Genomic DNA, 27,267 nt, shown 5'->3' with positions numbered 1-27,267 from the left:
CCTGCAGAGAGAGGGATTCTTTGAGGTCCTCCCGCAGCTGGGAGACTGCCTTTCCTGGATCCCTCTGCTTGGGCCCCTCTTTCTTTCATTCACCCTCCACATTTTGTTCTAATGTCACTTGGAAAGTTCAGATGCATTGAGATTTAGGACGGAGACCTAGAAGGAGGACTCAGGCTGTGTGTGTGTGTGCGTGCGTGCGTGTGTGTGTGTGTGTGTGTGTGTGTTGGGGGCAGGGAAAGGATAGGACAGAGGAAAGATTTCTCCAAATCATCAGTTGCTTTAAAGGAAAGGCTATATTTAGCCAGGCTTAGAGGGCTTGTAAATATGTATTTTGTAAAGCAGACAGCCATAGCTATGGGAACTCGAGAGATATGCAAGGAAGTCAAAGGAAAAAAAAAACAAAACAGAAAGATTGAGCAATATTATTTTGTCATCAGCAGATTCGAAGAACTCTTTTTTTTTCCTGCCTGCTCCAAGTGCTATTATTACACATTCCCGTGTTTTGATGTTGGTTTCTATTGTTCATGTGCTGTCTGGGTCTGCAGTGGGTGCCTGGGAAAGAGGTTGGCTCTCAAAAGGCATCTTCCCGTCAGCCTTTGCTTCACCTGCCCAGGGTCAAGGGAGAGCAGATACTGGCCCTGCCAGGTTCCCTAACAACTGGCTCCACCAGGCTCAGCGGGCTGCATGTTCCTAGCCCAGGTACCCTCTGCAAAAGCAGCTCAGCTCTAAGGCTCCATGCTAAACCCCTTGCACTTCAGGAGGCCTTGACAGTGAGGACTGGGGTGGCAAATCTTGCCACTTCAGGGCAGTTCTACTTTAGAGAACTCTCTGTTCTGAGAGAGAAAAGAATTTACACACCTACGTTTTTACTTTTAGTTTGAAAAGTTTCTTTAAAAATAAGAAAAGTTCAGGGAATTTCTTGGCAGTCCAGTGATTAGGATGTGGTGCTTTCAACTGCTATTGGCCTGTATTCGATCCCTGCTAGAGGCCAAAAAAGAAAAAGAATCACGTAACAAATAATTAAAAAAAATTTCTTTGGCTGAGGCAGATCTTCGTTACTTTTTTGTGTGGGCTTTCTCTAGCTGGGGTGAGTGGGGTGGGGGTGGGGGGCGAGAGGGTTTCTCTTCATTGCGATGCACGGGCTTCTCATTAGGGTGGCTTCTCTTGTCGTGGAGGACAGGCTCTAGGCACAGGGGCCTCAGTAACTGCAGCATGTCGGCCTGGCAGCTGCGGCTCCTGGGCTCCAGAGAGCAGGTTCAGTAGTTGTGGCACTCAGGTATAGTTGCTCTGAAGCATGTGGAATCTTCCCTGACCAGGAATCAAACCCATGTCCCCTGCATTGGCAGGCAGATTCTTATCCACTGCTCCACCAACTGCTGCTGCTGCTGAGTCACTTCAGTTGTGTCTAACTCTTTGCGACCCCATGGACTGTAGCCCGCCAGGCTCCTCTGTCCATGGGATTCTCCAGGCAAGAATACTGAAATGGGTGGCCATTTCCTTCTCCATGGGATCTTCCTGACCCAGGGATTGAACCCGTATCTGTCTTGTCTCTCGCATTGGCAGGCGGGTTCTTTACCACTAGTGCCCCTTGGGAAGCCCCCAGGAAGTCCACAAACAAAATTGATTTATAAGTACCAGCAGAGACTTCCCTGGTGGTCCAGTGGTTCAGACACTGCACTCCCAAAGTAGGGGGTACTGGTTGGGAAAATAAGATCCCTCCTCACAGGAAGTGGCCAAAAGGAAACAAAACAAAACACAAAATCCCGCTGTTACTGTGTCATTTTTGCTGCAGGTTCTTTCAAATAAAAGAACAGAACATGAAAATTAGCTGAAACCCCTTTCTCTGGCTCCCTAATCCCACTGCCAACGCTACCCACTCTCAAAAATTTGGAATGCATCCTTTATGGTCCATAATTTTTTAATAGCCATTTTAATTGTCAGATACACATAACATAAAAATCACTATTTTAACCATTTTAAGTGTACCGTTCACTGGCATTATGTACACTCGCGTTGTGATGCAACCATCACCATTATCCATCTCCAGAACTTTTTCCTCTTTCCAACTGAAACTCTATCCATTAAACAGTAACTCCCCAGGCCCCCACCCCCAAGTCCCTGGCAACCACCACTCTACTTCCTGTCTCTGAACTGACTACTCTAGGTACATCATATATAATCTATATTATAGATGGAATCATACGGTATTTGTCCTTCTGTGACTGGGTTATTTCAAATAGCATAATGTCCTCAAGATTCACCCACGTTGTAACATATGTCAGAATTTCCTTCCCTTTTAAGTCTGGCCCATAATTTCATACTTTTTCTACACATTTAAGTATTCATAAATCAGCATATAATAATGCTTTCTGTATTACTAAAATGTATATAAGACCATCATGCTGTATGTATAATTTGTGTCTTTTTTTCACTTGAGGTGCTTTTCATAATGGAGCCACATTGATATATGTGGCTTTGGTTCATTGATTTTAACTTCTGTTTACTATTTCATCATATGAACAAGCCACAATTTATTTATCAGTTCCTCCGCTGATGGGCTTTTGAGTTGTTTCTGTTTTTCTGTAATAAGCAGGGCTGTGATGAGCATCCTTGTGCTCATCTGAACCCATCTCTGGAGTGTACACCTCGGAGCGGGAAGCCAAGGCTGCAGGCACACTGTCACCTAGACCAGTCTTGCTGAGCTGTTCTGTAGCCAGCTTATGCTCCTGCCCCCAGCATTTGTAAAAGATGTCCTATCTGACCACATCCTTGCCAACATCTGCTCTTGTTAGACTTTCTATTTTTGCTAATCTGATGGGTGTGAAGTAGTATCTCATTTGAATTTGCATTCCTTGCCTCTGAGGCAGAACATCTTATCATGCTCATTGGCCATCTGGGTTTCTTCCAGGCAAATTGCTTACATCCACATCCTTCGCTACCCAGTGCAACTATTGATATAGTTACAGAAAGTCTGGTTAGAAGTGGTTTAAGCAAAAAAAGGGAGTTATATTATCTCACATAACAAGGAGTCCTAGGTTTGGTTCATTCAGAGACTCAACTGTGACATCAAAGAAGAGGTTCTTTCTTGCTTCCTAGGCTGGCCCCCTTATGGTCCAAGATGGCTGCCTCTTCCCTGGGTGTCTCATGCAGACAACAATGTCCAGAAGCAAAATAAATGATACTTTCTTCTCAGTGTTTTGTTTTTTTTTTTTCCCCAGAGTCCCACAGGAAATCTCCCTTCTGGTCTCAGTGGACAGAACTGTATACATATCTATATCTAAACCAATCACTGACCAGAGGAACTTTATCAGCATGCTCTCCTTAGACCAATAACTGTTCACCTGATGGGAACGGGGATAGACCAGCCTCATCCAAAGCCTAGACCCTTGACTTTTGAATCAGGAGTCTATCAGTAGGAATAAGGAAAAGAATGTCATTTGGTGTGGCACTCAAAGTTCTGTGTTTGCTTATTGATGTGTAGGAGATCAATACCCACATACTAACCTTTTATCTGCTGTATGTCCTACCAATATTATCATCTAGGCTGTTGCTTATCTTTTGTTTATAATGTCATTTTCATAGGAGAAAGCTTTTGTTTTTGGTGATGTAGTGAAATCGATCTTTTATAAATTATGTCTCTCGTCTAAGAAAACTTTTCCTTCCTGAGATTTCCTACATTTTCTGCTAATTATTTTAAAGTTTTGTCTTTCACTTTCAGATCTTTAATCCATCTGAAATTAATATTTATGGATGAAAAGTCAATTGTTACAACATTTTTTATTGAAATGTGTATTCTCGCTAAGTTGCAAGGCCACTGCCGTCATAAATCACATTCCCACATATGCTTGGATCTGTTTCTGGGCACTCTATTCTATTGATCTCTGTCTAGCCCAGCAACAATACCACATTGTGTTAATTACTATCGCTTTCAAATAAGTCTTCATTTCAGAATTGTCTACTCTCTTCTTGGTCCTCTTCTCTCCCATATGAATTTTAGAATCAGTTTGCTAGCTCTCTGAAAAACCCTGTTGCAATATTTAGTGGGCTTGGATTGAATCAGAAGATTTTTATGGAGAGAACTGTCTTTGTGACATTGAGGTTTCTCATCCCTAAACTTAATATATCTCTCCGTCGCTCAATTTATTCCTTTTCTAGCTGGTAGTTTTTATGGTTTTATAGATATTTCTTCATAAATATCTTTTAATATCTTTTCTAAGTTTTTTTTTCTGGGTTCTGTACAATTTTAATTTTGTGTATGATTTCTTTCTAAAAAGATATTAGTTTCTAATAAATTATTGCTTGAGTATAGAAACACTGTTGAATTCTGTATTCTATTTGAATTTGGATGTTAAATTTTGTCAAGCAACCTGGCTGATCTCTCTGAGTAACTCTTGACAACATACCTATGGAATCTCTTGGGTTTTCCGTATAAATAATCATACCATCCGCAAAAAAAAAAAAAAAAAAAAAAGGTCAGAGACTTTGTTTCCTTTCTTTCTTTTGTCCAAGGTTTAGGGTGAAAATACTAACCTACAGCAGCAAGAGTCAAGTTTCCATGTGATGTTGTGAAATTCATCCCAACTGTGGGCAGAGTGGCCTGCAGTTTGAACAGACTGCCAAAGTTCAAGAGCTTCAGCACTTCCTTAGTGTCAGAATCTACAATACTTCAGTGATCTCTCCAGCCAGGGCCCCAGGCCTCAGGCATGTAATTATCTATCTCTCCTCCTGCAGCCTGATGGAGATACCTTTCACTGGGAGTCGTTGCCCTGGTGCTTCTGTTACTTCTCAGTGATGACCTCAGCTACCTTCGTTCTGGTTTTGGTGAGACTGGGGCCCATGTTTGCAAGTCCTTGGTAAGACAGTGAAATTCTGTTTATCTCCTAATCCTCTAGAAGAGATGGCTTCTAAATCTGACCTCTCCCAGCTCTCAAGCTGTGCCAGTGGGCTGACCCTGGGCAGCTATTGCCTTGCACTGTCAGTTATAAATAAATAAAAGCCCCCTTACTTCCTCCAGAGTTTTACAGATTATAAAGCACTTTCACTTCCATTATCTCATCAACCCTTATTGCCCCCACTTTACAGAAAGGGAGTGTCTGGACAGGACTCAGCTCCAAGTCGAGAGATCTAGCTGCGCAGATTGCTGTGGGACCTCAGGCAGACCCTTTCATTCTGTTATCTCCTCTAAGCTAAAATGTTTGGCCAGGGGTGGCCTCTGGCCTTCTCAGATTCAAGATTGATAGCTGTGGGCGGTCAGGAGGCTCAAGGAACCCCTTTGAAGACAAGTTCACCGATAAAAGGCCGAGTAGGGGAGGGGTATTATGGGTACACTTAGGTCTTCAGGCTGGTTCCTCCAAATGTCGTGGGGGTGGGTAAAAATGGAATTGTCCTTTTAAGTCCGAGGAATGATATAGATAGATGATGGGGAAGGCAGGAAAGAGGGCATTGTGTCCAGTCCTCTGCCTCCCCTCGGGTCCTCCTCACTATTTTGATGTTTTGGGAGAACATCCTCTGGACCCGGAAGGGGAGGACAAGAGGCTGTGGGTCCCCTCTAGCCGCCGCGCTCAGCAAGCGCCTCTGACGTGTATCCCTAGCCCGGGGCGGGGCGGTCTGTTGAGATTCCGACTGGCCACCCAGCTCTAGCCCAATATTGCGCAGGCGCAGGTCCGGGCTGGAACAGACGAATGCGCCCTCTCGTGGCAGAATGAGAGATCACACCCTTTGTTTTGCTGGGGGCAGAGAAGAGGATGCGGGAGAAAAAGATGTGGGTGGAGTCTAGGAGGCGGATGCGACAGTGGGATCACAATGACGATAATCCCTTTCCTTTGTCCCTCATGACATCTAAACCTCCGTTTCAGATGCAGATGAAAAAAATATGGCTCAGAGGTCAAGGGACAGATTCATAGAGACGGAAGTGGAATGCGAGAATTGGAGAGATGATATTCAATTAATCATTTATTCAGCAAACATTGATGGAGATGGGAACAGACAGGGACAAAGGACCAAAGGGATTAAACTGAGACACTGAATGGCCAATATAGGGCGGAAAGCTGGGGAAACAGGTGCGGATGGCAAAGCAGCAAGGACAGAAAATCAGCTAGCTGAAGCCAGTGCCCCAGCAGCAGGAGTAAGGCAGAGGCGTGGGAATCTGGACTGGGCTTTTGTGGACACGGTTGAGAGACTGAGATGCAGAATTGACCTTCCAGTTTCCCTAGATGGATGCTCCAGCTGAATAGGACAAATTACAAGCTCAAGATGGGCTCCTATGATCACCTTTGAAATGGTTTGCCAGAGAAAGTGGAACCTACAACTGATCAGGAAATCTCAACCCAACTACAATTTGTGAGACGTAACAACGTACAGGAAATACAGTTTTCAAGGAGTACAGTAGTCAGAGGAATATGTTAAAGAACACAGTAGAGTTGCAATCAGCAAAGTCCAGACAAAATCCAGACTACACAACAAATGACCTGGTTACCCCAAGGGAAGCCAGAGAGAGAGAGAGAATGGTAGTTGAAGGGGGAGCCCATAGATTAAGAGATTTCAAAGAAGCTTATCAATGAATATGTATACATGCAATGTATGCATCTTATTTGGGTCCTGATTCAAACAAATGCATTGTAAAAAGAAAAGACATGTATGAAAAATTGGAAATTTGAACTCTATAGATCTGATATTAAGAAATTAACCTTACGTAAAATGTGTGATTAGGTATATTATTTGCAGTTATTTTTAAAAATATATACATTTTATTGAAGTATAGTTGACTTATAGTGTTTCAGGTGCTCAGCAAGGTGATTCAGTTACACAATTTATATTATACAGTTAGTTATTATGCAGTTATAAAATTATATTATTATTGTACAGTTATACAATTTATATTATTTTTGCAATTATTTTCCATCGTAGGTTATTATAAATATTGACTATAGTTCCCTGTGCTATACAGTAAATCTCTGTTGCTAGTTGCATATCTATTTTTAAATTACAAATCTAGCATTCTATTCATACTAAGTCAAACAAGTGGAATCAAAATGTCATAATTTTTTTAGTGGGGCAAAAATTAATAAGTTTTCTAAAATATATATATTATACATGCTGCTAAGTCGCTTCAGTCGTGTCCGACTCTGTGCGACCCCATAGACGGCAGCCCGCCAGGCTCCCCCGTCCCTGGGATTCTCCAGGCAAGAACACTGGAGTGGGTTGCCATTTCCTTCTCCAATGCATGAAAGTGAAAAGTGAAAGTGAAGTCGCTCAGTCGTGTCCGACTCTTAGTGACTCCATGGACTGCAGCCCACTAGGCTCCTCCATCCATGGGATTTTCCAGGCAAGAGTACTGGAGTGGGGTGCCATTGCCTTCTCCGATATTATATATATATAAAGGTTTTCTACGACACTTGTGATGGCCCACACTCTGTCTCTGGAGTGTGCTTCTCTCTGTATCTGAATAAATCCAATTCTTGCCTGAATTCTTTCTGCGATGACTCATCAAGAACCCCAGCTTCATTAGGTCCTGAAACCAAGTACCGTGGGTTTTGGCTGGGTTTGAGTCCCGGCCACGTGGGTTCAAGTCCCAAGCAGGGTTTTGGCTGGGTTCTGCCTGCAATGCAGGAACTACGGGAGACACAGTTTCGATCCCTGGGTCAGGAAGATTCCCCTGGAGAAGGGCATGGCAACCCACTCCAGTATTTTTGTCTGGAGAATCCCATGGACAGAGGAGCCTATCCTGGGCTACAGGACAGGGGGTCTCAAAGAGTCAGATGCAACTGAAGCGACTTAGGACTTGGAAGTGCATACATACATGTGTTTTCATCCACCCAGCCAGTCTATGCCTTTTAGTTGGTGTGTTTAATCTATTTACATTTAAGGTAGTAACCGATATGTGTGATCCTATTACCATTTTCTTAATTGTTTTGGGGTTATTTTCTATAGGTCTTTTCCTACTCTTGTGTTTCCTGCCTAGAGAAGTTCCTTTAGCATTTGTTGTAAAGCTGATTTGGTGGTGCTGAATTCTCTTAACTTTTGCTTGTCTGGAAAGCTTTTGATTTCTCCATCAAATCTGAAGGAGAGTCTTGCTAGTTAGAGTATTCTTGCTTGTAGTTTCTTCCCTTTCATCACTTTAAATATGTCATGCCATTCCCTTCTGGCCTGTGAGTTTCTGTTGAGAAATCAGCTGATAGCCTGATGGGCATTCCGTTGTATGTTATTTGTCATTTTTCCTTTGTTGCTTTTAATATGTTATCTGTCTTTAATTTTTGTCAGTTTGATTACTATGTGTCTTGGGGTGTTCCTCCTTGGGTTTATCCTTCCTGGGATTCTCTGTGCTTCCTGGACTTGGTTGACTATTTCCTTTCCCCTGCTTGGGAAGTTTTCAGCTATTATCTCTTCAAATATTTTCTCAGGTCCTTTCTTTCTCTCTTCTCTTTCCATGATCCCTATAATGTGAATGTGTTTAATGTTGTCCCAGAGGTCTCTTAGCCTGTCATCAGTTCTCATTCTTTTTTCTGTACTCTGTCCTTTGGCAGTGATCTCCACCATTCTGCCCTCCGGGTCATTTGTCTGTTCTTCTGCCTCAGTTCTTCTGCTATTGATTCCTTCCAGTGTATTATTCATCTCTGTTTGCTTGTTCTTTCATCCTTCTAGGTCTTTGGTCAACATTTCTTGCATCTTCTCAATCTTTGCTTCCATTTTTTCCCCGAGATCCTGGATCATCTTCTCTCCTCTATCTTTATTCTGAATTGTTTTTCTGGAAGGTGGCCTATCTCCACTTCATTGAGTTGTTTTTCTGGGATTTTATCTTGTCCCTTCATCTAGGACATAACTTTCTGCTTTTTCATTGTGATTAACTTTCTGTAACATGGTTTGTTTTAGCTGCGGTGAGACTATGCTTCTTCTTGTTTCTTCTGTCTGCCCTCTGACGGATGAGGCTGAGGCTTGTGTAAGCTTCCCGATGGAGGGACTAGCAGTGGGAAAACTGCTCTGGTGGGCAGGGCCTTGCCCAGTAAAGCTTTAATCCAATTATCTGCTGATGGGTGGGGCTGCACTCCCTCCCTGGTAGTTGCTTGGCCTGAGGTGACCTACCTCTCTGGTCTGTGGGCTCTATGGTAGGGTTAATGGCAAACCCAAGAGGGTTTAAGCCAAGAAGAACCGTCCAGTGCCCCCATCCCTGTGGCGAGCCCCTGCCAACCCACGCCTCCACAGGAGGCCCTCCATCACTAGGTGGTTTTGGTAGAGTCTCCTGTGGGGTCACTGCTCCTCTCCTCTGGGTCTTGGTACATGCAAAATTTTGTTTGTGCCCTCCAAGACTGGAATCTCTGTTTCTCTCAGTCCTCTGGAAGGCCTATAATCAAATCCCACTGGCCCTCAAGGCCAGATTCCCTGGGGATTCTCAGTCCCTTTGTCGGATCCCCAGGCTGGGAAGCCTGACGTGGGGTTCAGAACCTTCACAGTAGCTCCAGAACTTGTTTGGTATTATTGGTCTCCAGTCTGTGGGGCACCCACCTGGCGGGTATGGGATTTGACTGGATCATGATCGTGCCCTTCCTACCATCTTGCTGTGGCTTCTTCTTTGTCTTTGCATGTGTGTTATCTTCTTTTGTGGAGAAGGAAATGGCAACCCACTCCTGTATTCTTGCCTGGAGAATCCCATGGATGGAGGAGCTTGGTGGGCTACAGTCCACGAGTCGCAGAGTCGGACGCGACTGAGCGACTTCGCTTTCACTTCCACTACCTTCTTTTGGGTCCAGCGTCCTGCTGTCAATGGTTGTTCAGCTAGTTGCAACTTTGGTGCTCTTGCAGGAGGATGAGCGCACGTCCTTCTACTCTGCCATCTTGAACTGGATGCATGACTATATTTTCAAAAAGTCATAAAGTTTCAAAAATTCCTCTTGAAAAATTGACGGAGGAAATTAATCGGGCAGTATATACATGAAATGAGATCAGCCGTGGGTTGATCATGGTTGAAGCTCGGTGATAGGTATAAGGAGGTTCATTATATTATTCTGGATACTTTAGTTTTATTTAAAATTTTCCAAACTAGGTTTAAAGATCTTGTGATCGCCCGCACTATCCCTAGGCCTCAAAGGACAGAGGTGCTGAGTATTATAGCAGCAGATTGCAACCTGGACAGCCCTGAGGTGGGGAAGTCCTCTGTGGGCCAGTGGAGACTTTCAGGGCACTTTCGCCTGGCTCCTGGCCCAGTCCCGGGTTCCCCTGGTTTTGGGAAAAGAGAGAAGGATCAATAAGAAAGGCTGGCCTCAGTGAGCCTGGTGGCACTGGGTTCGGGCAATGCCACCTTAAGACAACTGAGGGTGTGATTGGGTGGCTCTAAAAATAGTAGGAGAAGCTGCAGCCAGGAAGGGAGGGAATCACATGTTGCCACTGAGGGGCTGGGGCCCGGGCAACTAGCCGGGTTCTGGCACCTCTGCCTGCTCCCCCAGAGCTCTCTGACTTTCTTCTGCCTCTTTCCTTCCTCTTGCCCTTCATCTCTGAGAAGGCAGAGAGGTACCAAAGGGACTCTGAAACATACCTGCCCGGTCTGACAGCCTGAGTGGGCGCTCATTTTGGAATCTGCGGCTATCCCGGGACAGGTGGGATGATCATGTGGGAGAGATGGACGGGACCAGCATTGGGTTAAGCTGCCCACGGGTCACCCCAGTCTGCGGGCCAACACCCTCCCCCTCAGGCCAACCCAGGGAAGATCCCAGATGTCCTTGCCTGGGGCATCTGCTTGCGGGTTTGGTGGCAACCCCCTCTGTCTCAAGGGCCAGAAAGAAACCTCACACAGGTCCAGGGGTGCACGGATCTTAAGATCCCATTCCACCCACAATGCTGTGTGGTTGGGTTGTGCACAGGGACAAAGGGAGCCCCGCTCAGCCTGGGGCAGGATGGAGGACAGAAAGGCTTCAGAGAGGAGGGGGTGCCTGTTCTGCGTCTTGAAAAGTGAGTGGAAGTTTGCTGGTAGGATGAGGGCAGAAAGGGAACTCAGGCAGAAGGAACAGCTTACACAGAGGGGTGTAGACAGAGTGAGGCGGGGCGGAAGCCTGTGGTAGTGTGTGTGTGTGTGTGTGTGTGTGTGTGTGTGTGTGTGTGTTTGGTGGGGGTAGTGAAGAGAGGCGGGGATTCTAGATAGCATGACCAGGTACAGGCATGGCCTGAAGCTCATCAGCCGCTGGGGAGCTCAGGGCAATGGGAGTCATTAGGGTTTTAAGAGGGGAATCAAGGCGGTTAGGTTAGGGATCTAGAAAATACCCCTCTGCCTGGAGCTGATTGGCGGGATCGTGTCCTGTGAAGACCAGGTCCACCCAGGTTTAGCGCCTGCTCCGGGTGGGGATGGGGAGGGCCCTGTTGCTGGATCCGGGCCCAGCTGCTCTGGGACACCTGCCCCGCCTCTCCCCGCCTCCTCCCCGCACCTGCCTCTGTCACTCACAGGCAGGCCCAGGCTGGGGCAGCCATGGCACCAGCGCTAATCTGGATCTCTCTCCTTGGGGGTAAGCTGGGGTCTTCTTCAGGGGAGAGGCCCAGGCTGAGGCGGTGAGAAGATCCTCAGTGAAGGGGTTGGTCGTCGGGGTGAGGCAGGGGCCAGAAGGACTTTGGGGTATAAATTCTCCCATCAGTGGGGCTCTAGGAAACGGGCTGGGAGGTGAGGTGCCGGGGCGGGGGTTGCTGGGAACTCTGAGGGGTGGGGTGTCAGGCTGGGCCTTAACCACACAGGCCCAGAGTGCTGGGCCCTTTAATGAGCTGCTGGGCTGGCTTCTTTCTGGGTCCAGGCTAAATTTGGCCCTGGGAAGACGTGAGGGCTGCTGGGGCAGATCCTCTCCCTGGGCCTCCAGGCTCAGGCTTCCCTTTGCTCAGCTCCTAATGGACGCTGGTGTGGACCCTATTCCCCCTGCATTTTAGGGGAGGCCCTAGAGTGGCTACCTGCCTCCTCCAAGGGGTCCTTCCCTCTCCCTCCCTTCTTCCCTTCCTCTCTTGCCTCCCGGATAGTCAGCTTGGAATTCTTTTCCAAGTGCGCTTACACACACACCCCCCACATCCCTCTCAGCCAGACATTAATCCTCGCCCATTGTGACTCTCACTGGGGGCCTAAAATGAGGGGTGAGGGGCTTCCATGAATCCAAACCAAACTAAGGTCTGGGTCTCATCACTGATAGTGCATGGCACAGTCAGGCCCCCCGCCCCCCGCCCCGCCCTTCCTGGGAGCCAGCAAAGCTGTCCCTCTCCTCTCACACATTTCTCTGGTCTCTCGGGGCCACCAAGGACTGGGTGGAAAGGGGACCTTATTCCCCGGCTGGGACTGAGGCTGGGCTGTTGTGTTTGGGGTCGTGTTTCCCCACAGGTCTTCTGGAAGGGTTGGGGGCCACCGAGGCCCAGCAGACCACTCTGCACCCACTTGTGGGCCGGGTCTTTGTACACACCCTGGACCACGAAAGCTTCCTGCAGCGTCCTGAGCATGTCTTCCGTGAGAAGGGCCTGAGGGGCACTGGGGTGGGCTGGGGGGTGCCTGGCCCAGGGCTGGGGAAGGCTGCTGTCATGTCTCCAATGCCCTCTCCTCCCTTCCACCAGCTGTCCCAGCTCCCGTCCCTATCACCTACCACGCCCACCTCCAGGGACACCCAGACCTGCCTCGGTGGCTCCGCTATACCCAGCGCAGCCCCTACCAGCCTGGCTTCCTCTATGGCACCGCCACCCCAGAAGATCGCGGGCACCAGGTCATTGAGGTACCACCAGGGGCCGCAGTTGGCTGTGTCGCATGCAGCAGGGACCCGGCGCTCCCTCATTTGCATGAGTCGCCTGCCTCTAATGTGGTGCGCTCCTCAGCCTCCTCTCACCAGGCCCAGCTGCACCACGTTTCTCTCCCAACCCAACCTCTCAGCCCCCTGCTCCATCCTCCAGGTCACAGCCTACAATCGGGACAGCTTCAACACCACCCAGCAGGTGCTGGTGCTATTGATTGGGGACCCAGAAGGTACCACCAGCCCCGTCTCATCCCTACCCCACCATGCCAGTCTTGGGGGAATCTCCCCTGGAAGAAGTTGTAGAAGCAACTAGTCAGGGGCAGGACACCCTGAAAACACTGGAGTTGTGTTCTCGGCTGCTCTGCTGACAGGCCAGTCGTTGAGGCTGTGGGTGTCGGGGAAGGGTGTTTGAGGCCTGTGATATATGAGGTACTAGGCAGAAGGAAGGGAGCTGAGGGGTTATGGGGAGGAGCTTAGATGGGGGGAGGGTTGGGAAGGATCCATGCAGGGCTGGGGGCTGGGTACAGTCTGAAGTGCCCACCTGGTCCTCCCAGGCCCCCTGCTGCCATACCAGGCTGAGTTCCTGGTGCGCAGCCATGATGTGGAGGAAGTGCTGCCCTCGACACCTGCCAGCCATTTCCTCACAGCCTTGGGGGGGCTCTGGGAGCCAGGGGAACTCCAGCTGGTCAACATCACCTCTGCCTTGGACCGTGGGGGCCGAGTCCCCCTTCCTATTGAGGGCCGCAAGGAAGGGTAGGTATGCAGCCCATGAGGGCTTCCTGGAGGAGGGAGCCACTTGCCTTTTGTCTAGGTGGTGGGCATAGAACATGGGTCTCCCTAACTTCCAAGTGGGGCCTTATCCATTGTCTTGCATGCTCACCACGCCAGTCTTTACCTCCTAGTGTCATGTCACACTGTCCACTTCCTTCTGGTCATGCCATCTTCCTCTTGCCCTTCCAGGGCCAAAACCCTAGTTACCCTGAACTTTGCACTTCCTCGTGTCCATTAGGACACGAAAGATTTATCCACTAAAAGATATTGCCGGGAGGACAAGGTCCCCAGAAGACTGGGGTGCTCTGTATACTCTCACCATAATCCCAGATTGCAGGCTGGGCATGACCCCCAAATCTCCAGTGTTCAGTGGCACCCTCAATTATCTAATAGTGGTTTCTGTCTGGGCCCAGGGTATACATCAAGGTGGGCTCTGCTTCACCCTTCTCCACCTGCCTGAAGATGGTGGCATCCCCCGACAGCCACGCTCGCTGTGCCCAGGGCCAGCCTCCACTACTGTCCTGCTATGATACCCTGGCACCTCACTTCCGAGTTGACTGGTGCAATGTGTCTTTGGTGAGGAGGGCTCTGGGAGTGGGGGCGGGACAGGGCCCCCATCACGGTCTCCTCCATCCTCACCTTCCTATCCCATCTCTGTCACTCCAGTTATCTCTACTGTCTCCCTATCTGTCTCTCTCTGTCACACACACACACACACACACACACACACACACCCACACACCCCCGATGTTCCACCTTCTCCCACAAGAGGGCAATAGAGTCCATAATCTCCAGCTTCTGGAGCCCCAGCTGTGCCCACCCAACTCAAAAGCTACAACAGTCACTCCCACGAGTGGTGCCAAACTTCTTTCTCCACCTAGCGTTTCTGTGTGACAGCTCTGTTTACTTTCCTTTCCTCTAAGGTGTCACTTAGCAAATTATCTTGCAACATGGAATAGATAGCTCACCCCCGTGTTATAAACCAAAGATGCTCACTTCTGCTCTTTGGGATATGGAGCTGAGGTGTCTAGGGTCCCTAGAGATCCTGTTCCCAGGGCTAGGAACCCTTCCTGTGACTTGACCAATAGCACAGCCAGAAACTGGTAATCAATATTCTTGAGCACTTGCTATGGGTAAGGCACTGTGCAATCCGTGCGTTTTATCCTTGCAACCACCCGGGAGACAGGTACCACTATTAGCATCCCAATTTTACAGATGAGGAAATCGAGGCACCTAGAGGTAAATCATCACAGTGCAGAAGTTTTCTGAAACAGGATTCAAACCTGAGGACTGTACTCTAACCCCTGTATGGTCCTGCCTCTCCTAGAATTTTGTTCCTGGTTTCTAGACCAGTGCTTGTCCTGCTCCATCACATGGGCTGGGAGAGGCAAGGCGGGAGGAATCCCTGCAGTTTCATGGAGTAGAACTCCTGCTCTGTGCCCTGGGGGGCTCTGTGTCTAGCCATCCACTCCTGGGTCAACCCTCGGCTTCCTGAGCAGGTGGACAAGTCAGTGCCAGAGCCTGCAGACGAGGCACCTGCTCCAGGTGGTGGGATCCTGGAGCATGACCCATTCTTCTGCCCGCCCACCGAGGCCACAGCCCGAGACTTCCTGACCGACGCACTCGTCACCCTCCTGGTTCCCCTTCTGGTGGCCTTGCTGCTGACCCTGCTGCTGGCCTATGTTATGTGCTGCCGGCGGGAGGGACGGTGAGTATGGGGGCAGAGGGCAGGGAGGGCACCAAGGCTGGTGCTCACATTGTAGACGCCTTGTGCACTTGTGCTGCCTGGGGACCCAGATCCCTCTGAGAGTGGAATCCGTGGCCAGGAAAAGAGCAGGGGCCCCTTGCATGGCCTGCACCAGGAGGGTTGTGGATAATAGCTAATCCCCTCCTTTGTTTTTCCACAGGCTGAAGAGAGACCTGGCCACCTCTGAGTGAGTAGGAGAAGTCTGGGGGATGGGTGGGAGCTCCCCTGGACTATTAAGCTGGACCCTCCAACCTCCATGGGCAGCAGACAAATCCCAGATAATGGGGCCACACTTAGTCTGTGTTCTCCAATCCTGGGCTGGTTGGGGGCTGGATCCCACCTATCCTGGCTTGGCTTTCTCATTTTCTGGTCTCCGTGGAAGAGTCTAATGTGGGACAGGATCTGCTGCCACCTTCGGGGAAAGGGTTTGGGAAGCAACTTACAAGGCTGCCAGTGTGTGCACCAGCATACACACACATACACACACACTTCACTGTGAGTCAGACACTTATGTTCAAGGCTCTGCTCTGCTGCACAGTTGCTGTGATGGGCTCAGTTTCTTCACCTATAAGATAATGTGGTTGGACTAGCTAATATCTGGATGCTTTCAATTTCTCCAGCCCTTCCCAAATCTTACCCTTATATTTGACCAGGTTTCCCCCACCCCTGGCCTTACCTTTCCTGTGTGCCCCCCAAACCTCTTCCTCTCCCACTCCCTTGAACCCCAAAGATTCCAGGAGGCAGGTGTGAAATAAGTTAGGCTCCTTTTATTCTCGCTGCACTGAGCCTGTGGCGGGCCTGGCACCCCTGCCTGCTTGCCCAACCTTCCTGATTAACTGCGGTGGCACTTGGCCACCCTGCGAACCCCCTTGATGGGTCGCCTGTGCCCCGGTTTAGAGCCCCTGAGCAACCGGCGCTGCCCAGACTGGCATTGCCCAGGCCGGCGCTGGCGCTGCTGCCGCCGTCTCTTGGCCTTGAGCTTAAACTTGGAGGCATGATTCTTGCCCATGAGGAAGGAGCCTGTGGCCCCCTTGCCTGTCACCTGCTTGAGCATGCCCTTGTCCACCAGCCCCTTGAGCACTCGCTTGAAGCGCCAGGCGTTGCGGGTCATGTTGTAGCCCCTGGTGGCAACAGCCTTCTTCAGGGCGGCCAGGGACACGCGGTGGCCTGCCCCTTTGTCTGCCACGAACCCCAGGATCACCTTGGATATGCTCGGCTTCCGGTGGGGATTGGGGCTGGTGCGGCGCCGAGTCTCGCTCTTGCTTGGGAGTCCAGATGAGCTGGCCTGCCCGCCTGCCCCCAGGGCAGTGTTGGAGGCCAAGGGCCCAGATGGGGGTGGCAGCGAAGTGTCTTTCTGCATCTCTTCCTGGGGTGGGTGAAGGGAACTGGGTGCAGAGACCTCCAGGATGGCGGCTAGATGTCTCTCCTGGGTTGCTCCTCGGTGCGGGAGGTTCCCCAGTTCCTGGTTCCCTCAGAGACTTCCTGTAGGGCTCTGGCCCGAGCCTTGCCCTGGGTGGCCAGAAAGAGGACCGAGGATGATCACCTACGCTGGCCTTGGCAGACTGGTGCCTGAGGTGCAGGGGGTGCTAAGGTTATCTCTGTAGTGACCTCAGGGGGACATTGTGAGGCCACCAGAATCCTGTGAGGTCACAGTGGACCCATTGTTCCCCCTAGGTGGGGCAGAGGGGAGATACCACCGAGTGTGGGCATCTGGTATGCCTAGCCTGGGAAGAAGGGCTGTGGCTGAGAGAGTCAGGCGGATGGACCCATGTGGTGGGTATTGCTCACCAGCTGATTTTAGGGTGCCCAAGACCCCAGTTTTAAACCTACCATTTTGACCCCACCATCTCAATTCATTGGGTTGAAGAACACAAAACTTTTTAGAATCAGTATTATACCTACATTTTTGAATTTTTATGGGGAACAAATTTCCCAGTGTGAACAGAAATGTAATTCCTTGATCTATCTAACTCAATTTAATTCCTTGATCAACTTTTTTTTTTTAACAAAGTAATAAAAAGGATTTCCTTCTTTTCTGTTTTCATGTTTATTTGGTAGAATTTTTTCCCCTATTGGGAACAGTGATTTTCTATGTAAGTTTTGGATTTTCCTCCTCAATTTTTTTTGGCCTGTGCCAAATTTGACCAATTTTATCTTCTGCCATTGAGAATATTCTCTTCTGACCAGTTACTTTCCACCATGTCCAGCTTTCCTGGGTCAGTTTTCTAGCTCTGCTGATGTCAGGAAAATATGCTTCTATCATCAATCTTGAGTCAATAACCAGTTTTACCATGTGTGTGTGATATTAGCCCTTGCTGGTATGGATTTTATGTTGATTTATTTCTACAAAGTCCAATTTTATTCATTTTTCTTTTTGTTTGTTCGAGGAAATTGAAATTATCCAAAATAGTGAATCCGCTGCCTGGTTTTTACCTGCATCAGATTTTATTGGTCAGAACATCCTCCAGCCCAACGACCCTCTCCTGTGAGCTGTGTGCCAGAGGCAGGGCTCAAGGGGCTGTGTGTATATGTGTGTGTGTGTGAGTGCCTGCCTGTTCATTTTTCTGCCCAAGTGCTGATGTGGAAAGATTGTGCGGGAGGGCGCTGTGGCTCTGACTTCTGCTCCTGCTCTGGAAAACACGTCCCTGGACCATTTTTCCACCTGTGTGTGTTGCCAGAGTAATGAGACCCAGATGTGGGGCTAGGGGTGGGGAGGGGGCCCATCGACCAAGGCCTCCCCTGCCCGAGATTATTACCTGCCTGGCTGCCTCCACTTCTACACTCTTTTTGCTCCCTTCCCGTCTCAGCCTCCCTTCGCCTGGGAATGGAAAATTGTGTTTTGGACAACTCTGCTTGCCAAATTCCAGACTCAAGAGCTCATTTTGACCCTCCCCTCGCCTTAAGAGGGTGGCTCCACCTCCTTCCGCTGGCCAGAAAGTGCTTGGTTCTATTCTCCCTGGGGAGGAGAGTGGCTCATTCAGCAGGAAGCTGGAAAATCTTTCCTTTAGTCTTATCTCTCAGACTCCAGCCGGAGTCTGTGTCCAGTACTTGAGATGGGGATATAGATGGAAAACATTTCCCCCTCCTGAATTTGATCAGTAATCCAGCAGTAAGAAGGATGGCTTCCACCCTGCCTGGGGCCCCCACCCCTTTAAGAAAACCAGTTCTTATTGTCTGTCTGACCCGGCAACCAGGGAGTCTGTGAAAAGCCCACAAGTGTGGGTGGGTTCATGCCAAAGGGCTTGGAAATGTCCTTCTACTGGAGGCCAAGTTCATCAGTGGACCTACTCTAATAATACCAGTGATAAAAATAGCAACAGAAGACTCCCTATAACAATAGCTATCTTTGGCTGTACGTGTAAATGTTTTCCTTGCATTAATTCATTTAATTCATACAACAGCTTTATTACAGTTGAGGAAATGGAGGCAGAGAGTTCAAATAACTCACGCAGGGTAACACAACCAGTAAGCAGAGGAACTCACATTCAGGCCCAAAGCAAGTCCTCGTGCGCAACCACTGTGCTACCCTACTTCTCAAAATGAATTAAAGTTGCTCCCGGAGAGCAGAAAACAAGCCCCTGAGAATGTCAGATGAGAAGGAGGCTCAGCCTTCCTAGAGGAAACTGGATCTAGAGCTCAGGAGGGCCTTGCTAATGGGTGTGGCGGTCAGTTCATTCAGCCCCTCCTAGGGTTTCCAGCCCGGTGAGGGTGGAGCCTGGTCCCAGCCTCAAGGAGACCGGGTCTCAGACACAGACAGGAAGTAAGACTTAGCATCTGCGCTAAGCAGTGCTGGGGGCAGTGTGGGGCAGGGTGGGAGAGGGTCAAGGTTTGAGGATCTAAAGCGTAAGCAGTCAAAGTCCACCAGGGAAAGAACTTGGGCAACAGCTAGGAAAAGGTGGAGGAAGTAGGTTTGCCAGACTAAAATGAGGATGATGGGGAAGGGAGACAGCATTAGAAATGGAAACTGATTGCTGGAAGGGACCCAGGGGACCATCAGAATATAGAAACCACATAGAGCCCAGCAAACAGTGGCCTCTGAAAATCCATGCTGCGGTGGGCACCTAGTCATGTCTTAGTATCTCAGGAACACTTACCTTGTGCCAGGCACTTTTCTGAACACCCAACCTGTATTTTCTCATTTAAACTCCGCAGCAATCCTAGGAAGTAGGCTCTTTTATTATCCTCATTTTACAGTTGAGGAAACTGAAGCTCAGAGGGGTTAAGCAACTTGCAGAGGATACACGGGTTTGAACTCAGGATGTCTGCACCCAGAGCCTATGAAGTCACTGGATACTGAGCTGGCACCGAAGAACTTCCTAATTCTCCTTCTCCCTCCATCGTGTATGTCTCCCTCCTGTGCCCCTAGCATCCAGATGGTCCACCATTGCACCATCCGTGGGAACACAGAGGAGCTGCGTCAGATGGCATCTAGCCGAGAGGTGCCCAGGCCACTCTCTACCCTGCCTATGTTCAACGTGCACACAGGCGAGCGGCTGCCCCCGCAAGTGGACAGCGCTCAGGTGCCCCTCATACTGGACCAGCACTGAGGGCCAGCCCAGGTGGGTCCAGCTGGCAGTGCCAGCCTCTTTCTGGGAATGATGCGGTTTCCATCTCAAGGCTGTCGCGGGGGGTTGGCGGATGGGTAGGGGCACACAGACCTGTCTGCCGCCCAGGGTAGCGGTGGGACGGTGTCCAGCAGTGCCAGGGGTGTGGCCCCCAGTGCCAAGCACTCAGAGTCCGAGGGTCAGGATGGGGAAAGAGGGAGAACTGAGGCCTGGTTCTCACAGGCTCCCACTCTCTCTTCTCTTTGCTGCTCCCGTCCCAGCCCTGGCCTTGTCCTCCCTTCTATCCCCACTCAGAGCGGCCATCACCACGACCGCATCCTTCTTCCTGACTCCAGTTCTTGGCCCTCTGGACCCCAAGCTTGGAGGATGGTGTGGGGCACCGGGTGTTTGGGATCAGAACCCCCAGAATAAACACCTGCCGCTCTGCTCGTTGATTGCTGTGCTTTTGTCTCCGAAGCCTCCTTCCCAGCCCTCACTGCTTCTGCTTCCCTTTCTGCCTTGTGAATGCCCTCAGAGGTAACCTGGGGCTGCTGCCTGACCTCGGGACTCCTGACGTTTTCACATTTCTCAAATGCTCTGTAAGTAAGAGGGAAGGACCTGCATATGCAGCCTTAATATTGATCCTCACATGAACCCAATAGTGAGGGAGAATTGGATCATTATCCCCATTTAACAGACAAGGAGAGAGAGAGAGTGACTTACCCAAGGTCACAGAGCAGGCAAGTGGTGGAGCTTGGATTCAGATCTGTTGCGCCACCTCTGCGCTGCCTTTGGGAGGGCTGCGAGGTTCTGGAAGCAGGCGATCTGGGCTCTCACCCATTCAGATCCCTGGAGGGAGGCCCCCTTGTAAGTCATAACCTGGATATGGAGAGGAGGTTAGGGTGCTGGACTCTTAATGCCCTGGGTCAGTGACCCCTCTCGGGGGCTCCTCAGGGACAGGGTCGAGGTCCACAGGACACTGCACAGACTAGAGCCCTTGTTGAGCTTGATGTCACCAGCTTAGCTTGGTCCCCATGTGAGCCCTCGAGAGCATGGCTGACCGGGAAGCAGCAGCAGCTTGTTCTTCCCAGGTGGCTGTAAGCAAAGCATGCCAGGTCTTCTCCTGCCCTGCCACCAAAGCCACACCCAGTGCCCCCTTGGGAGAGCAGGCCAGAGATGGCCCCGGAGGGGACCCAGTTAAAGAGTGGGAGGGAGGAGCAGGGTCTTTTGGCTCAGGCCCCTGACCGAGGGGGCAGCTCCGAGACAGTCCAGACAGGGGGAAGCTCTGCCACTCTGATGCCTCTATAGCCCTTTCTGAGCTCCTCACACTAGGCCTGGGCCCCATCTACTATCCTGGAGCTGATGCTCAATCACCCCTTCTGTGTGTGTGTGTGTGTGTGTGTGTGTGTGTGTGTGCAGGGGGCAGGTGGGGGGGGACTCATGGGATTTTTCTCTCACCTGGAGGCAAGAGCCCAGCCTGGGGCTGAGGGGAAGCTGAACCAGCTGAGGCAGCCCCCAGTCTAATAACAGTGCCCCAGGGCCCCTGAGGAGGGCTGAGTTTCTGAACACTGCGTCCCACTTTTCAGAAATGTACAGGCAAAGGGGTCATGGGGGCCCCAAGTTGCTCCTGGACTCCCCTCTCCTTTCTCATACTTCCCAGAATCCCCACCTTGAAAAAATATCCTGAGTTCATTCACTTCTCACAGCTTCCACAATGACTTTCCCAGGCCAGCCCCAGGATCTGGCTCTTGGACCCCCACAGCGGCCTCCCTGTGTCCTCCCTGCCTCCTCCCTGCCCCTTTTGACTTACCTCCAGTACCAGTCAGGCCAGTTCTTTAAAAGGAAAAATCAAGGAGTCTCGCCCCTCTGCTGTCACCTCTCTCTCCATTGCCTTCCCGTGACAGCAAGGGGGAAACCCAGCGTCTTGGTTAGGGTTAGAGACCCCATGTATGCCTCTGACCTCATCATCCTAGCTCCCATGCTTGCCTGCTCCAGCCACACTGCCTCCTAACACACCCCTGTTTCGGTGCCCTAGCCCCTGCTCTTCCCTCTGTTGGGACCCCCAATCTCCTATGTCCGCAAAACTTCCCCTTAGTGCAGTCATTTTGGCCTCTGTGCAAATGGCAGGTCTCTAGAGAGGCCTTTGCCCTGCTCAGAGAGCGCTCTCCACTCCTGGCTCCAGGCCCATAGGATGTGCCCTGTATGAGCACCTTGTTGGGGTCAGCTTTGGCCCTGGGCTAAGCTTCAGGACAAGATTCTGCGCTCCCCCAGGGGCAGTGCCTGCACACAGCGGGGGCTCAGGAAAGTCTCGTGAAAGAATGTGTGAAGGGAAGCCATCAGGTCCAGCCGGTCAGAGTTCTTGAGCAGGTTGCTCCTCCTCTCTGGGCAAAGAGGGTAAGGTGAGCAAGGCTACTGCTGGAGCTTTTACCATTATCTTGTGGGTGCCCCCCTTCCCTGCTGGCCACCCTACACCCATTGGTTAGTTAATCCCAGAAGCATCCATGGAGGCAGGAAGAGGCCCCAAGCCTCTTGAATATATGTGCTCAATAAACTCAAGGGCTCTTTAGGTAACAACCCCCAATCACATGGACTCTGACTTTTCATTCACAATTTCCTCCTTTCCCCGGGGCCCCTCATCTGGCTGAAACCTGCAGCTGAACAGAATCTGCTCAGATTGGAGGCTCTGCGCAGTCAGCCTGTGGTTTGGGATGGTTCTTCCCTGCTCTCTGTCCTCTCTCCACTCCCTTGAGGAGGAGGCCACCCTCTCACCCCGGACCCTTGCGCTTTTCCTGTTCGGCCCGGATGGGAGAGTCTGAGACCAGCCCCATACTTCCCTGATGGGAGAGTCTGAGACCAGCCCCATACTTCCCTCTGCCTTGGGATCTTGGCAGTGCCTCCCTCCCAGCTCAGCTACCAGGAGCACGCAGGAGCCTGGCTCCTGGCCGAGGAGGAAGTGGCCCAGACACAGCTGGGGGGATAGCGTGACTGCGGAGGACAGCGAGCTGTGCCTGGACACAGGCACATGCAAGCCCCACTGCCCTGGCACTCAGCACCCCTTTACATATGCTGGGAGGGGCAAGATTCCACCTGGCAGTCACACCTCAGCCCCTCACCACCAAGGACAAGTAGCTGCTCCTCCCTGAGATTCCATCTCCCTTCCTCCCTCCCTCATCTCCTCCAGTGTCATACCCACACTGCCCACAGGACCCCATGTCTCCACCTTCATCCCAAACACAGCTCTCACGTATGACCTCTCAAACTGGTGAGAGGACCCTCTGCCAGCCATGAGGACACAGGAACCCTTAAGCTGGCCTGAGCCCCTGCATGCACACTTCTTCCTTATTCTGGAGACATGTTCATATGTACACATGCATGCTCACACCTACACCCATTTTAAAGCGACTCCCTTGGTGTATCTGCTGGGATTTGGAGCCAGAGTGAGCAGGGTTCCAATCACAGCTCAATTTACTCACAGACATTAATCATAACTGTCCTGGGGGCTTTTGTGAGAGTTTGGGAGAACTAGGCAAGTGCCTGGCATCTGGCAGCTCCCAAGAATGAAAACTTTATTACATACAAGTACTCACATGATCACCCCAGAACCAGAGGTCTGTGAGGTCTCCTTGTCTCCTAAGACCCGAAATGGCTCAATTTCCATTCTACAAAGAGTTCAAGCAGTGAACTGGGGAGGAGCCTGAAATTCGCCTGCTCCTAGGCTCTGACCTGCTGTCCGTCCAATCCTGCTCTGTCTGCTAAGGCAGCTGCTGGCCACCTGTGGCCACTGAACACTTGAAATGTGGCTTCCAAACTGAGATATGCTGCAGAGGGACTCCTGAAATGATAATATTTAGGGATATACTGGGTTAAATAAAATATCTTATTAAAATTAACATTCCGTTTCTTTTTATATGTTTAATACGGCTGCTAGAAAGTGAAAAATCACACATATGGCTCACTTTTTACTTGTATTGGGCAGTGCTGCTTTCACAGTCCTACCTGTATCTCAAGTCCAGATTGACCCAAAGCCAAACCAGAACTCAGCCACTTTCCAGAACACCTGCTCCCTCCAGGCCTTTGTGCGCATTAGTTTTCGGAAGCCTTGAGGAGAGGGAGTGGTTTGCCTCACAGCAGTGAAGTCACCTAGCATTGAATATGTGGTGGCAGTCTTGTTCTGAAATGTGCTCTGGTCTCCACCGTACCCTATCTTCCTTTCCTCCACTGCTGTCTCACGCAGGGAGAATCCCAGTCTCTCCATCACCCACGGGGCCCGGAATCACCTCGCTCCAGGCCTTGCCATGCACACCCCTGCAAAGCACTGGATTCTCCGTGAGTGTAAGGGCTGGATCATCCTCTGAGACAAAAGCCTTCCTTCTTCCAGGGTTTTGCCTCCTGGTCCACGGACATCTCTCAGCTCTCACACCTGGAAGGGGATGCAGAGACACAGCTGCTGACCCGCACTAAAGCCTCAGCAGCTCTGGACTTCAGGATGGTGGCCTCCCTGCCCCCAGCTTCTCCTCATTCCCCCACACTCCTCCCTGCTCTATCATCTCCCTTTCACCCTTACACAGACAAACTCTCTTATGCCCTCAGTCATGTCTATGCACACGTGCCCCATGTCTGCAGATTCCCCCCCGCCCCCGCTGTCCCTCACACACCCACACTGGTGCAGGACCCATTTGAACACTGAGGCATTTGGTCCTAGGTGAGTGTGTACTTTCTCATTCACCCAGGGATGACTGCAGGAACCAACCTCACTCCCTCTCCTCCTGTGGGTCTTGCTTTCAGAGCCCCATACTTGCTCCAGCAGCCCCGCAATCAGCTCCACATGGCACTGTGGGCACCTGGCCTGAGGCTCCCAAGCTCAGCCGGGAAGCCCCTCTCAACATCACCCAGCTCTGTCTTAGAGGCACCAGGGGAGCTGAGTGTTAAAGAGCCGGAAAGAAAAAGAGGGAAAATCCGCCACATTTCAGTTATAGAAACTCCTGCCAGGAGATGGGTTCGAGCCACAAAAAGGCCCCAGGATTCTGAAAGAAAGCAAAAAGTGAAAAATCCAAAGGTAGCCTCCTCTTTCTAGAATCTTTGGTCTAGATTTGATTGAAAAATCAGTTGCAGGAAACTGACCGAAAAGCAGAAGTGAGTCCATGGAGCAGCAGGCGGAAAGGGCCGAGGTGCCTCCACGCGTGCGGGCAGTGGGTCTCGGGGAGCAGCTCTGAACAGCTGTATTTAGGCAGCTGTGATGTCAGCGGAGAGGAGGGCTTGAATCTGGAATGTAATACAATGGCCCCTTTGTTCCCCTCCCCTCCTGCCCGGCCTACACACTGGAACCACAGTCTGGCTCTAATGCACGTGACGCAGGCAGGACAGCACAGTGGGGCTCTGTCACCACCACCGCCCTGACCAGCGGCGGGTGTCACCTCGCCTGCCCTCATGCATGCACACGCACACTGCAAGCACACACACGCACCCACGTATAGGTCTGCGCACATGTAGTGAGAGGCATAGTCCCCCTGCTTTGCGTAGATCTGTGCTGCTCAGCTCAGTAGCCACAAGCCATGGGTAGCTATTAAAGCTACATACAATAAAATGAGAAACGGAGTTCTTCAGGGGCAGGTCCTCTTGTGAAGCGCTCCACAGCCACAGTGGCTAGTGGCTACCATGTTGGTAGACAGAGAACGTGTTTCTCATGGCAGCAAGCCCAGGCCTAGAACCTCTCACTGCTAGTTGCTTGCACGTGGATCTGCACGTGCTCTTCCTCTCACACTTGCTCACTCTTATTGTCAGTGATGCTCACACACCACCCGCTCTCCTAAAAGGGCCGCCTGTTGACCTCACCTTCTCTTTCTTTAGCCTCCCTGGCGTCTATGCCCGGACCTGCGCCCAGCATTGCAGTGCCTGGCCTCCAGCCTGCCTCGGCCAGCTCCACTTGACCTGGAGAGCACAACAGGTGAGAACAGCAAAGTACGACAGGGGCAAAAATGTCTGCTCTAAGGCTGAGCTGAATTCTGCAGACGTGGAGAGCTTTGGAAACTCAGGTCAAACTCTGCTTGAGTTGGGCAGGAGAATGAGCGGGCAACGAGCCATTTGAAATATAAGAAAGATCTGGAAGTTAAGAAGTGTGGTGCAACCGCTGGTGTGGCAAGTGTGAGCCTGGGAGGAGACAGTGAGAATGAACAGGTGGGTAGTGATCAGGTAAAGCCTTGGATGCCAGGCTTGGGTTGATTCCGGATCCCCTGTGGGGGCAGATGGAGATGGGACCAAGATGGCCAAGGGCGCCAAGGAGCAAGAGGTCCAGGTGGATGGGTTGCAGAGGCTGGTGTCAGGCCTGCATCACCAGTCATTCACTGGATTGATCAGAGGATCACCTGGTAACTTGAGGTAATTGGCATATTGAATAAACTTGTTCAAAGCCACAATCTTTTGTCCTCTTTAAGCTAATTCTAGTACTCCACTATCCTGAAGCTGAGAGAAGTGCTAATGATGAATTATTAAAGGCCATAGTTAACCACCATGACTATTTAATGACAGCCGAGGTGGACAATGGACTCTGAGGACTTGTCCACCTCTCTGTGGACCTGAAGGAGGGATGTGGGCCTTTCCTGCCCAAAAGTTTATGCCCTAAGACCTTGCAGGGGGCAGGGGTAGGGGGGTTTGTGGGATAGGGTAGCTGTCAACTTCTCCCCATCTCTAGGTCTCTGGGTGCCTGGTCTGCTTCAGAGTGCTGACTCCCTGGATCTGCTATGTCCCCACAGACTGCACACTGCTGTCCCTCCTCCCTGAGATTGGGGATCTGGCCAGTCACCTTCCCTGTGGGGGCCTCAGGCTCCCAGGCCAGCAGGAGGGGCAGGCAGAGGGTGAGAAAAGGGGAAGGAGGGGAAAAGAAGGAGGAAGAGGAAGCAAGAATTTTTAAAAATGAGAAAGAACAGGCGGGAGGCAGGGGCTGGTCAAAATGAACTCCACAGGCCAGGGGCCAAGTTCTAGGGACTTAGAAGGCTAAGAGAGACCTAGGACATACCCAGCTGGTCAGGAAGGCCCATTGCGTCCTGGTAGCACCCAGAGAGGACCTGGACTGCAGCTCTCCAAGGCCCCAGGTTCTCCCTTTTCCTCCTGGGGGGCCCAGGAGAAGGAGCGGGAGGCACTCCTTCCTTCAGGCCTCCTCTGGCGCTCAGGGCAGCCTCAGCAACCCCTTCTCAGTCAGAGCTGCTGGATGCTCCCTTGGGGGAGCTCAGAGAGAGCAAGGAGGGAGAAGAGGCCAGGTGACTCTCTGCATTTGCCCAGGAAGACTCCCAGTTTCTCCTCCCTGCCCCACCTCCCTCGCACAACCATGGGCCTCCTAGTGCCCACCCCCCTGCTGAGGAAGTGCTACCAAAGCCCCCAACCCTGCAGGATGCCCCCAGCAATGGAAGGGGGCAGAAAGAGTTAATGACACTGATGAGCGTGGGCATGGGCCTGAGGTTTGGTCAGAGCAGGGCTG

The 27,267-nt window shown here is 50.9% G+C and overlaps 2 protein-coding genes across 3 annotated transcripts; one reads left to right on the top strand and one right to left on the bottom strand.

Moving 5' to 3' along the window:
• The first annotated feature begins 11,385 nt into the window (after positions 1–11,385).
• On the top strand, positions 11,386–20,251 carry SGCA (sarcoglycan alpha). 2 transcript variants are annotated; one of them, XM_052657789.1, is made up of 10 exons: positions 11,386–11,486; positions 12,335–12,457; positions 12,562–12,716; positions 12,892–12,964; positions 13,289–13,487; positions 13,919–14,081; positions 15,005–15,213; positions 15,413–15,439; positions 19,619–19,811; positions 20,112–20,251. In XM_052657789.1, the coding sequence occupies exons 1-9, from the start codon at positions 11,450–11,452 to the stop codon at positions 19,797–19,799; spliced, it is 1,167 nt and encodes a 388-aa protein (XP_052513749.1). In that variant the 5' UTR covers positions 11,386–11,449; the 3' UTR covers positions 19,800–19,811; positions 20,112–20,251. The 2 variants fall into 2 exon arrangements, with proteins under 2 accessions (XP_052513749.1, XP_052513747.1); XM_052657787.1 differs by having other exon boundaries at positions 20,078–20,251.
• Positions 16,085–16,612, bottom strand: LOC128064823 (spermatid-specific linker histone H1-like protein). Its single transcript, XM_052657790.1, has one exon. The coding sequence runs from the start codon at positions 16,610–16,612 to the stop codon at positions 16,085–16,087; it is 528 nt and encodes a 175-aa protein (XP_052513750.1).
• Positions 20,252–27,267: the final 7,016 nt, after the last annotated feature.

The sequence above is a fragment of the Budorcas taxicolor genome, chromosome 19 (assembly GCF_023091745.1).
Source record: "Budorcas taxicolor isolate Tak-1 chromosome 19, Takin1.1, whole genome shotgun sequence".
NCBI classification, from domain to species: Eukaryota; Metazoa; Chordata; class Mammalia; order Artiodactyla; family Bovidae; genus Budorcas; species Budorcas taxicolor.
This window is presented reverse-complemented; position numbering and strand designations above follow the sequence as displayed.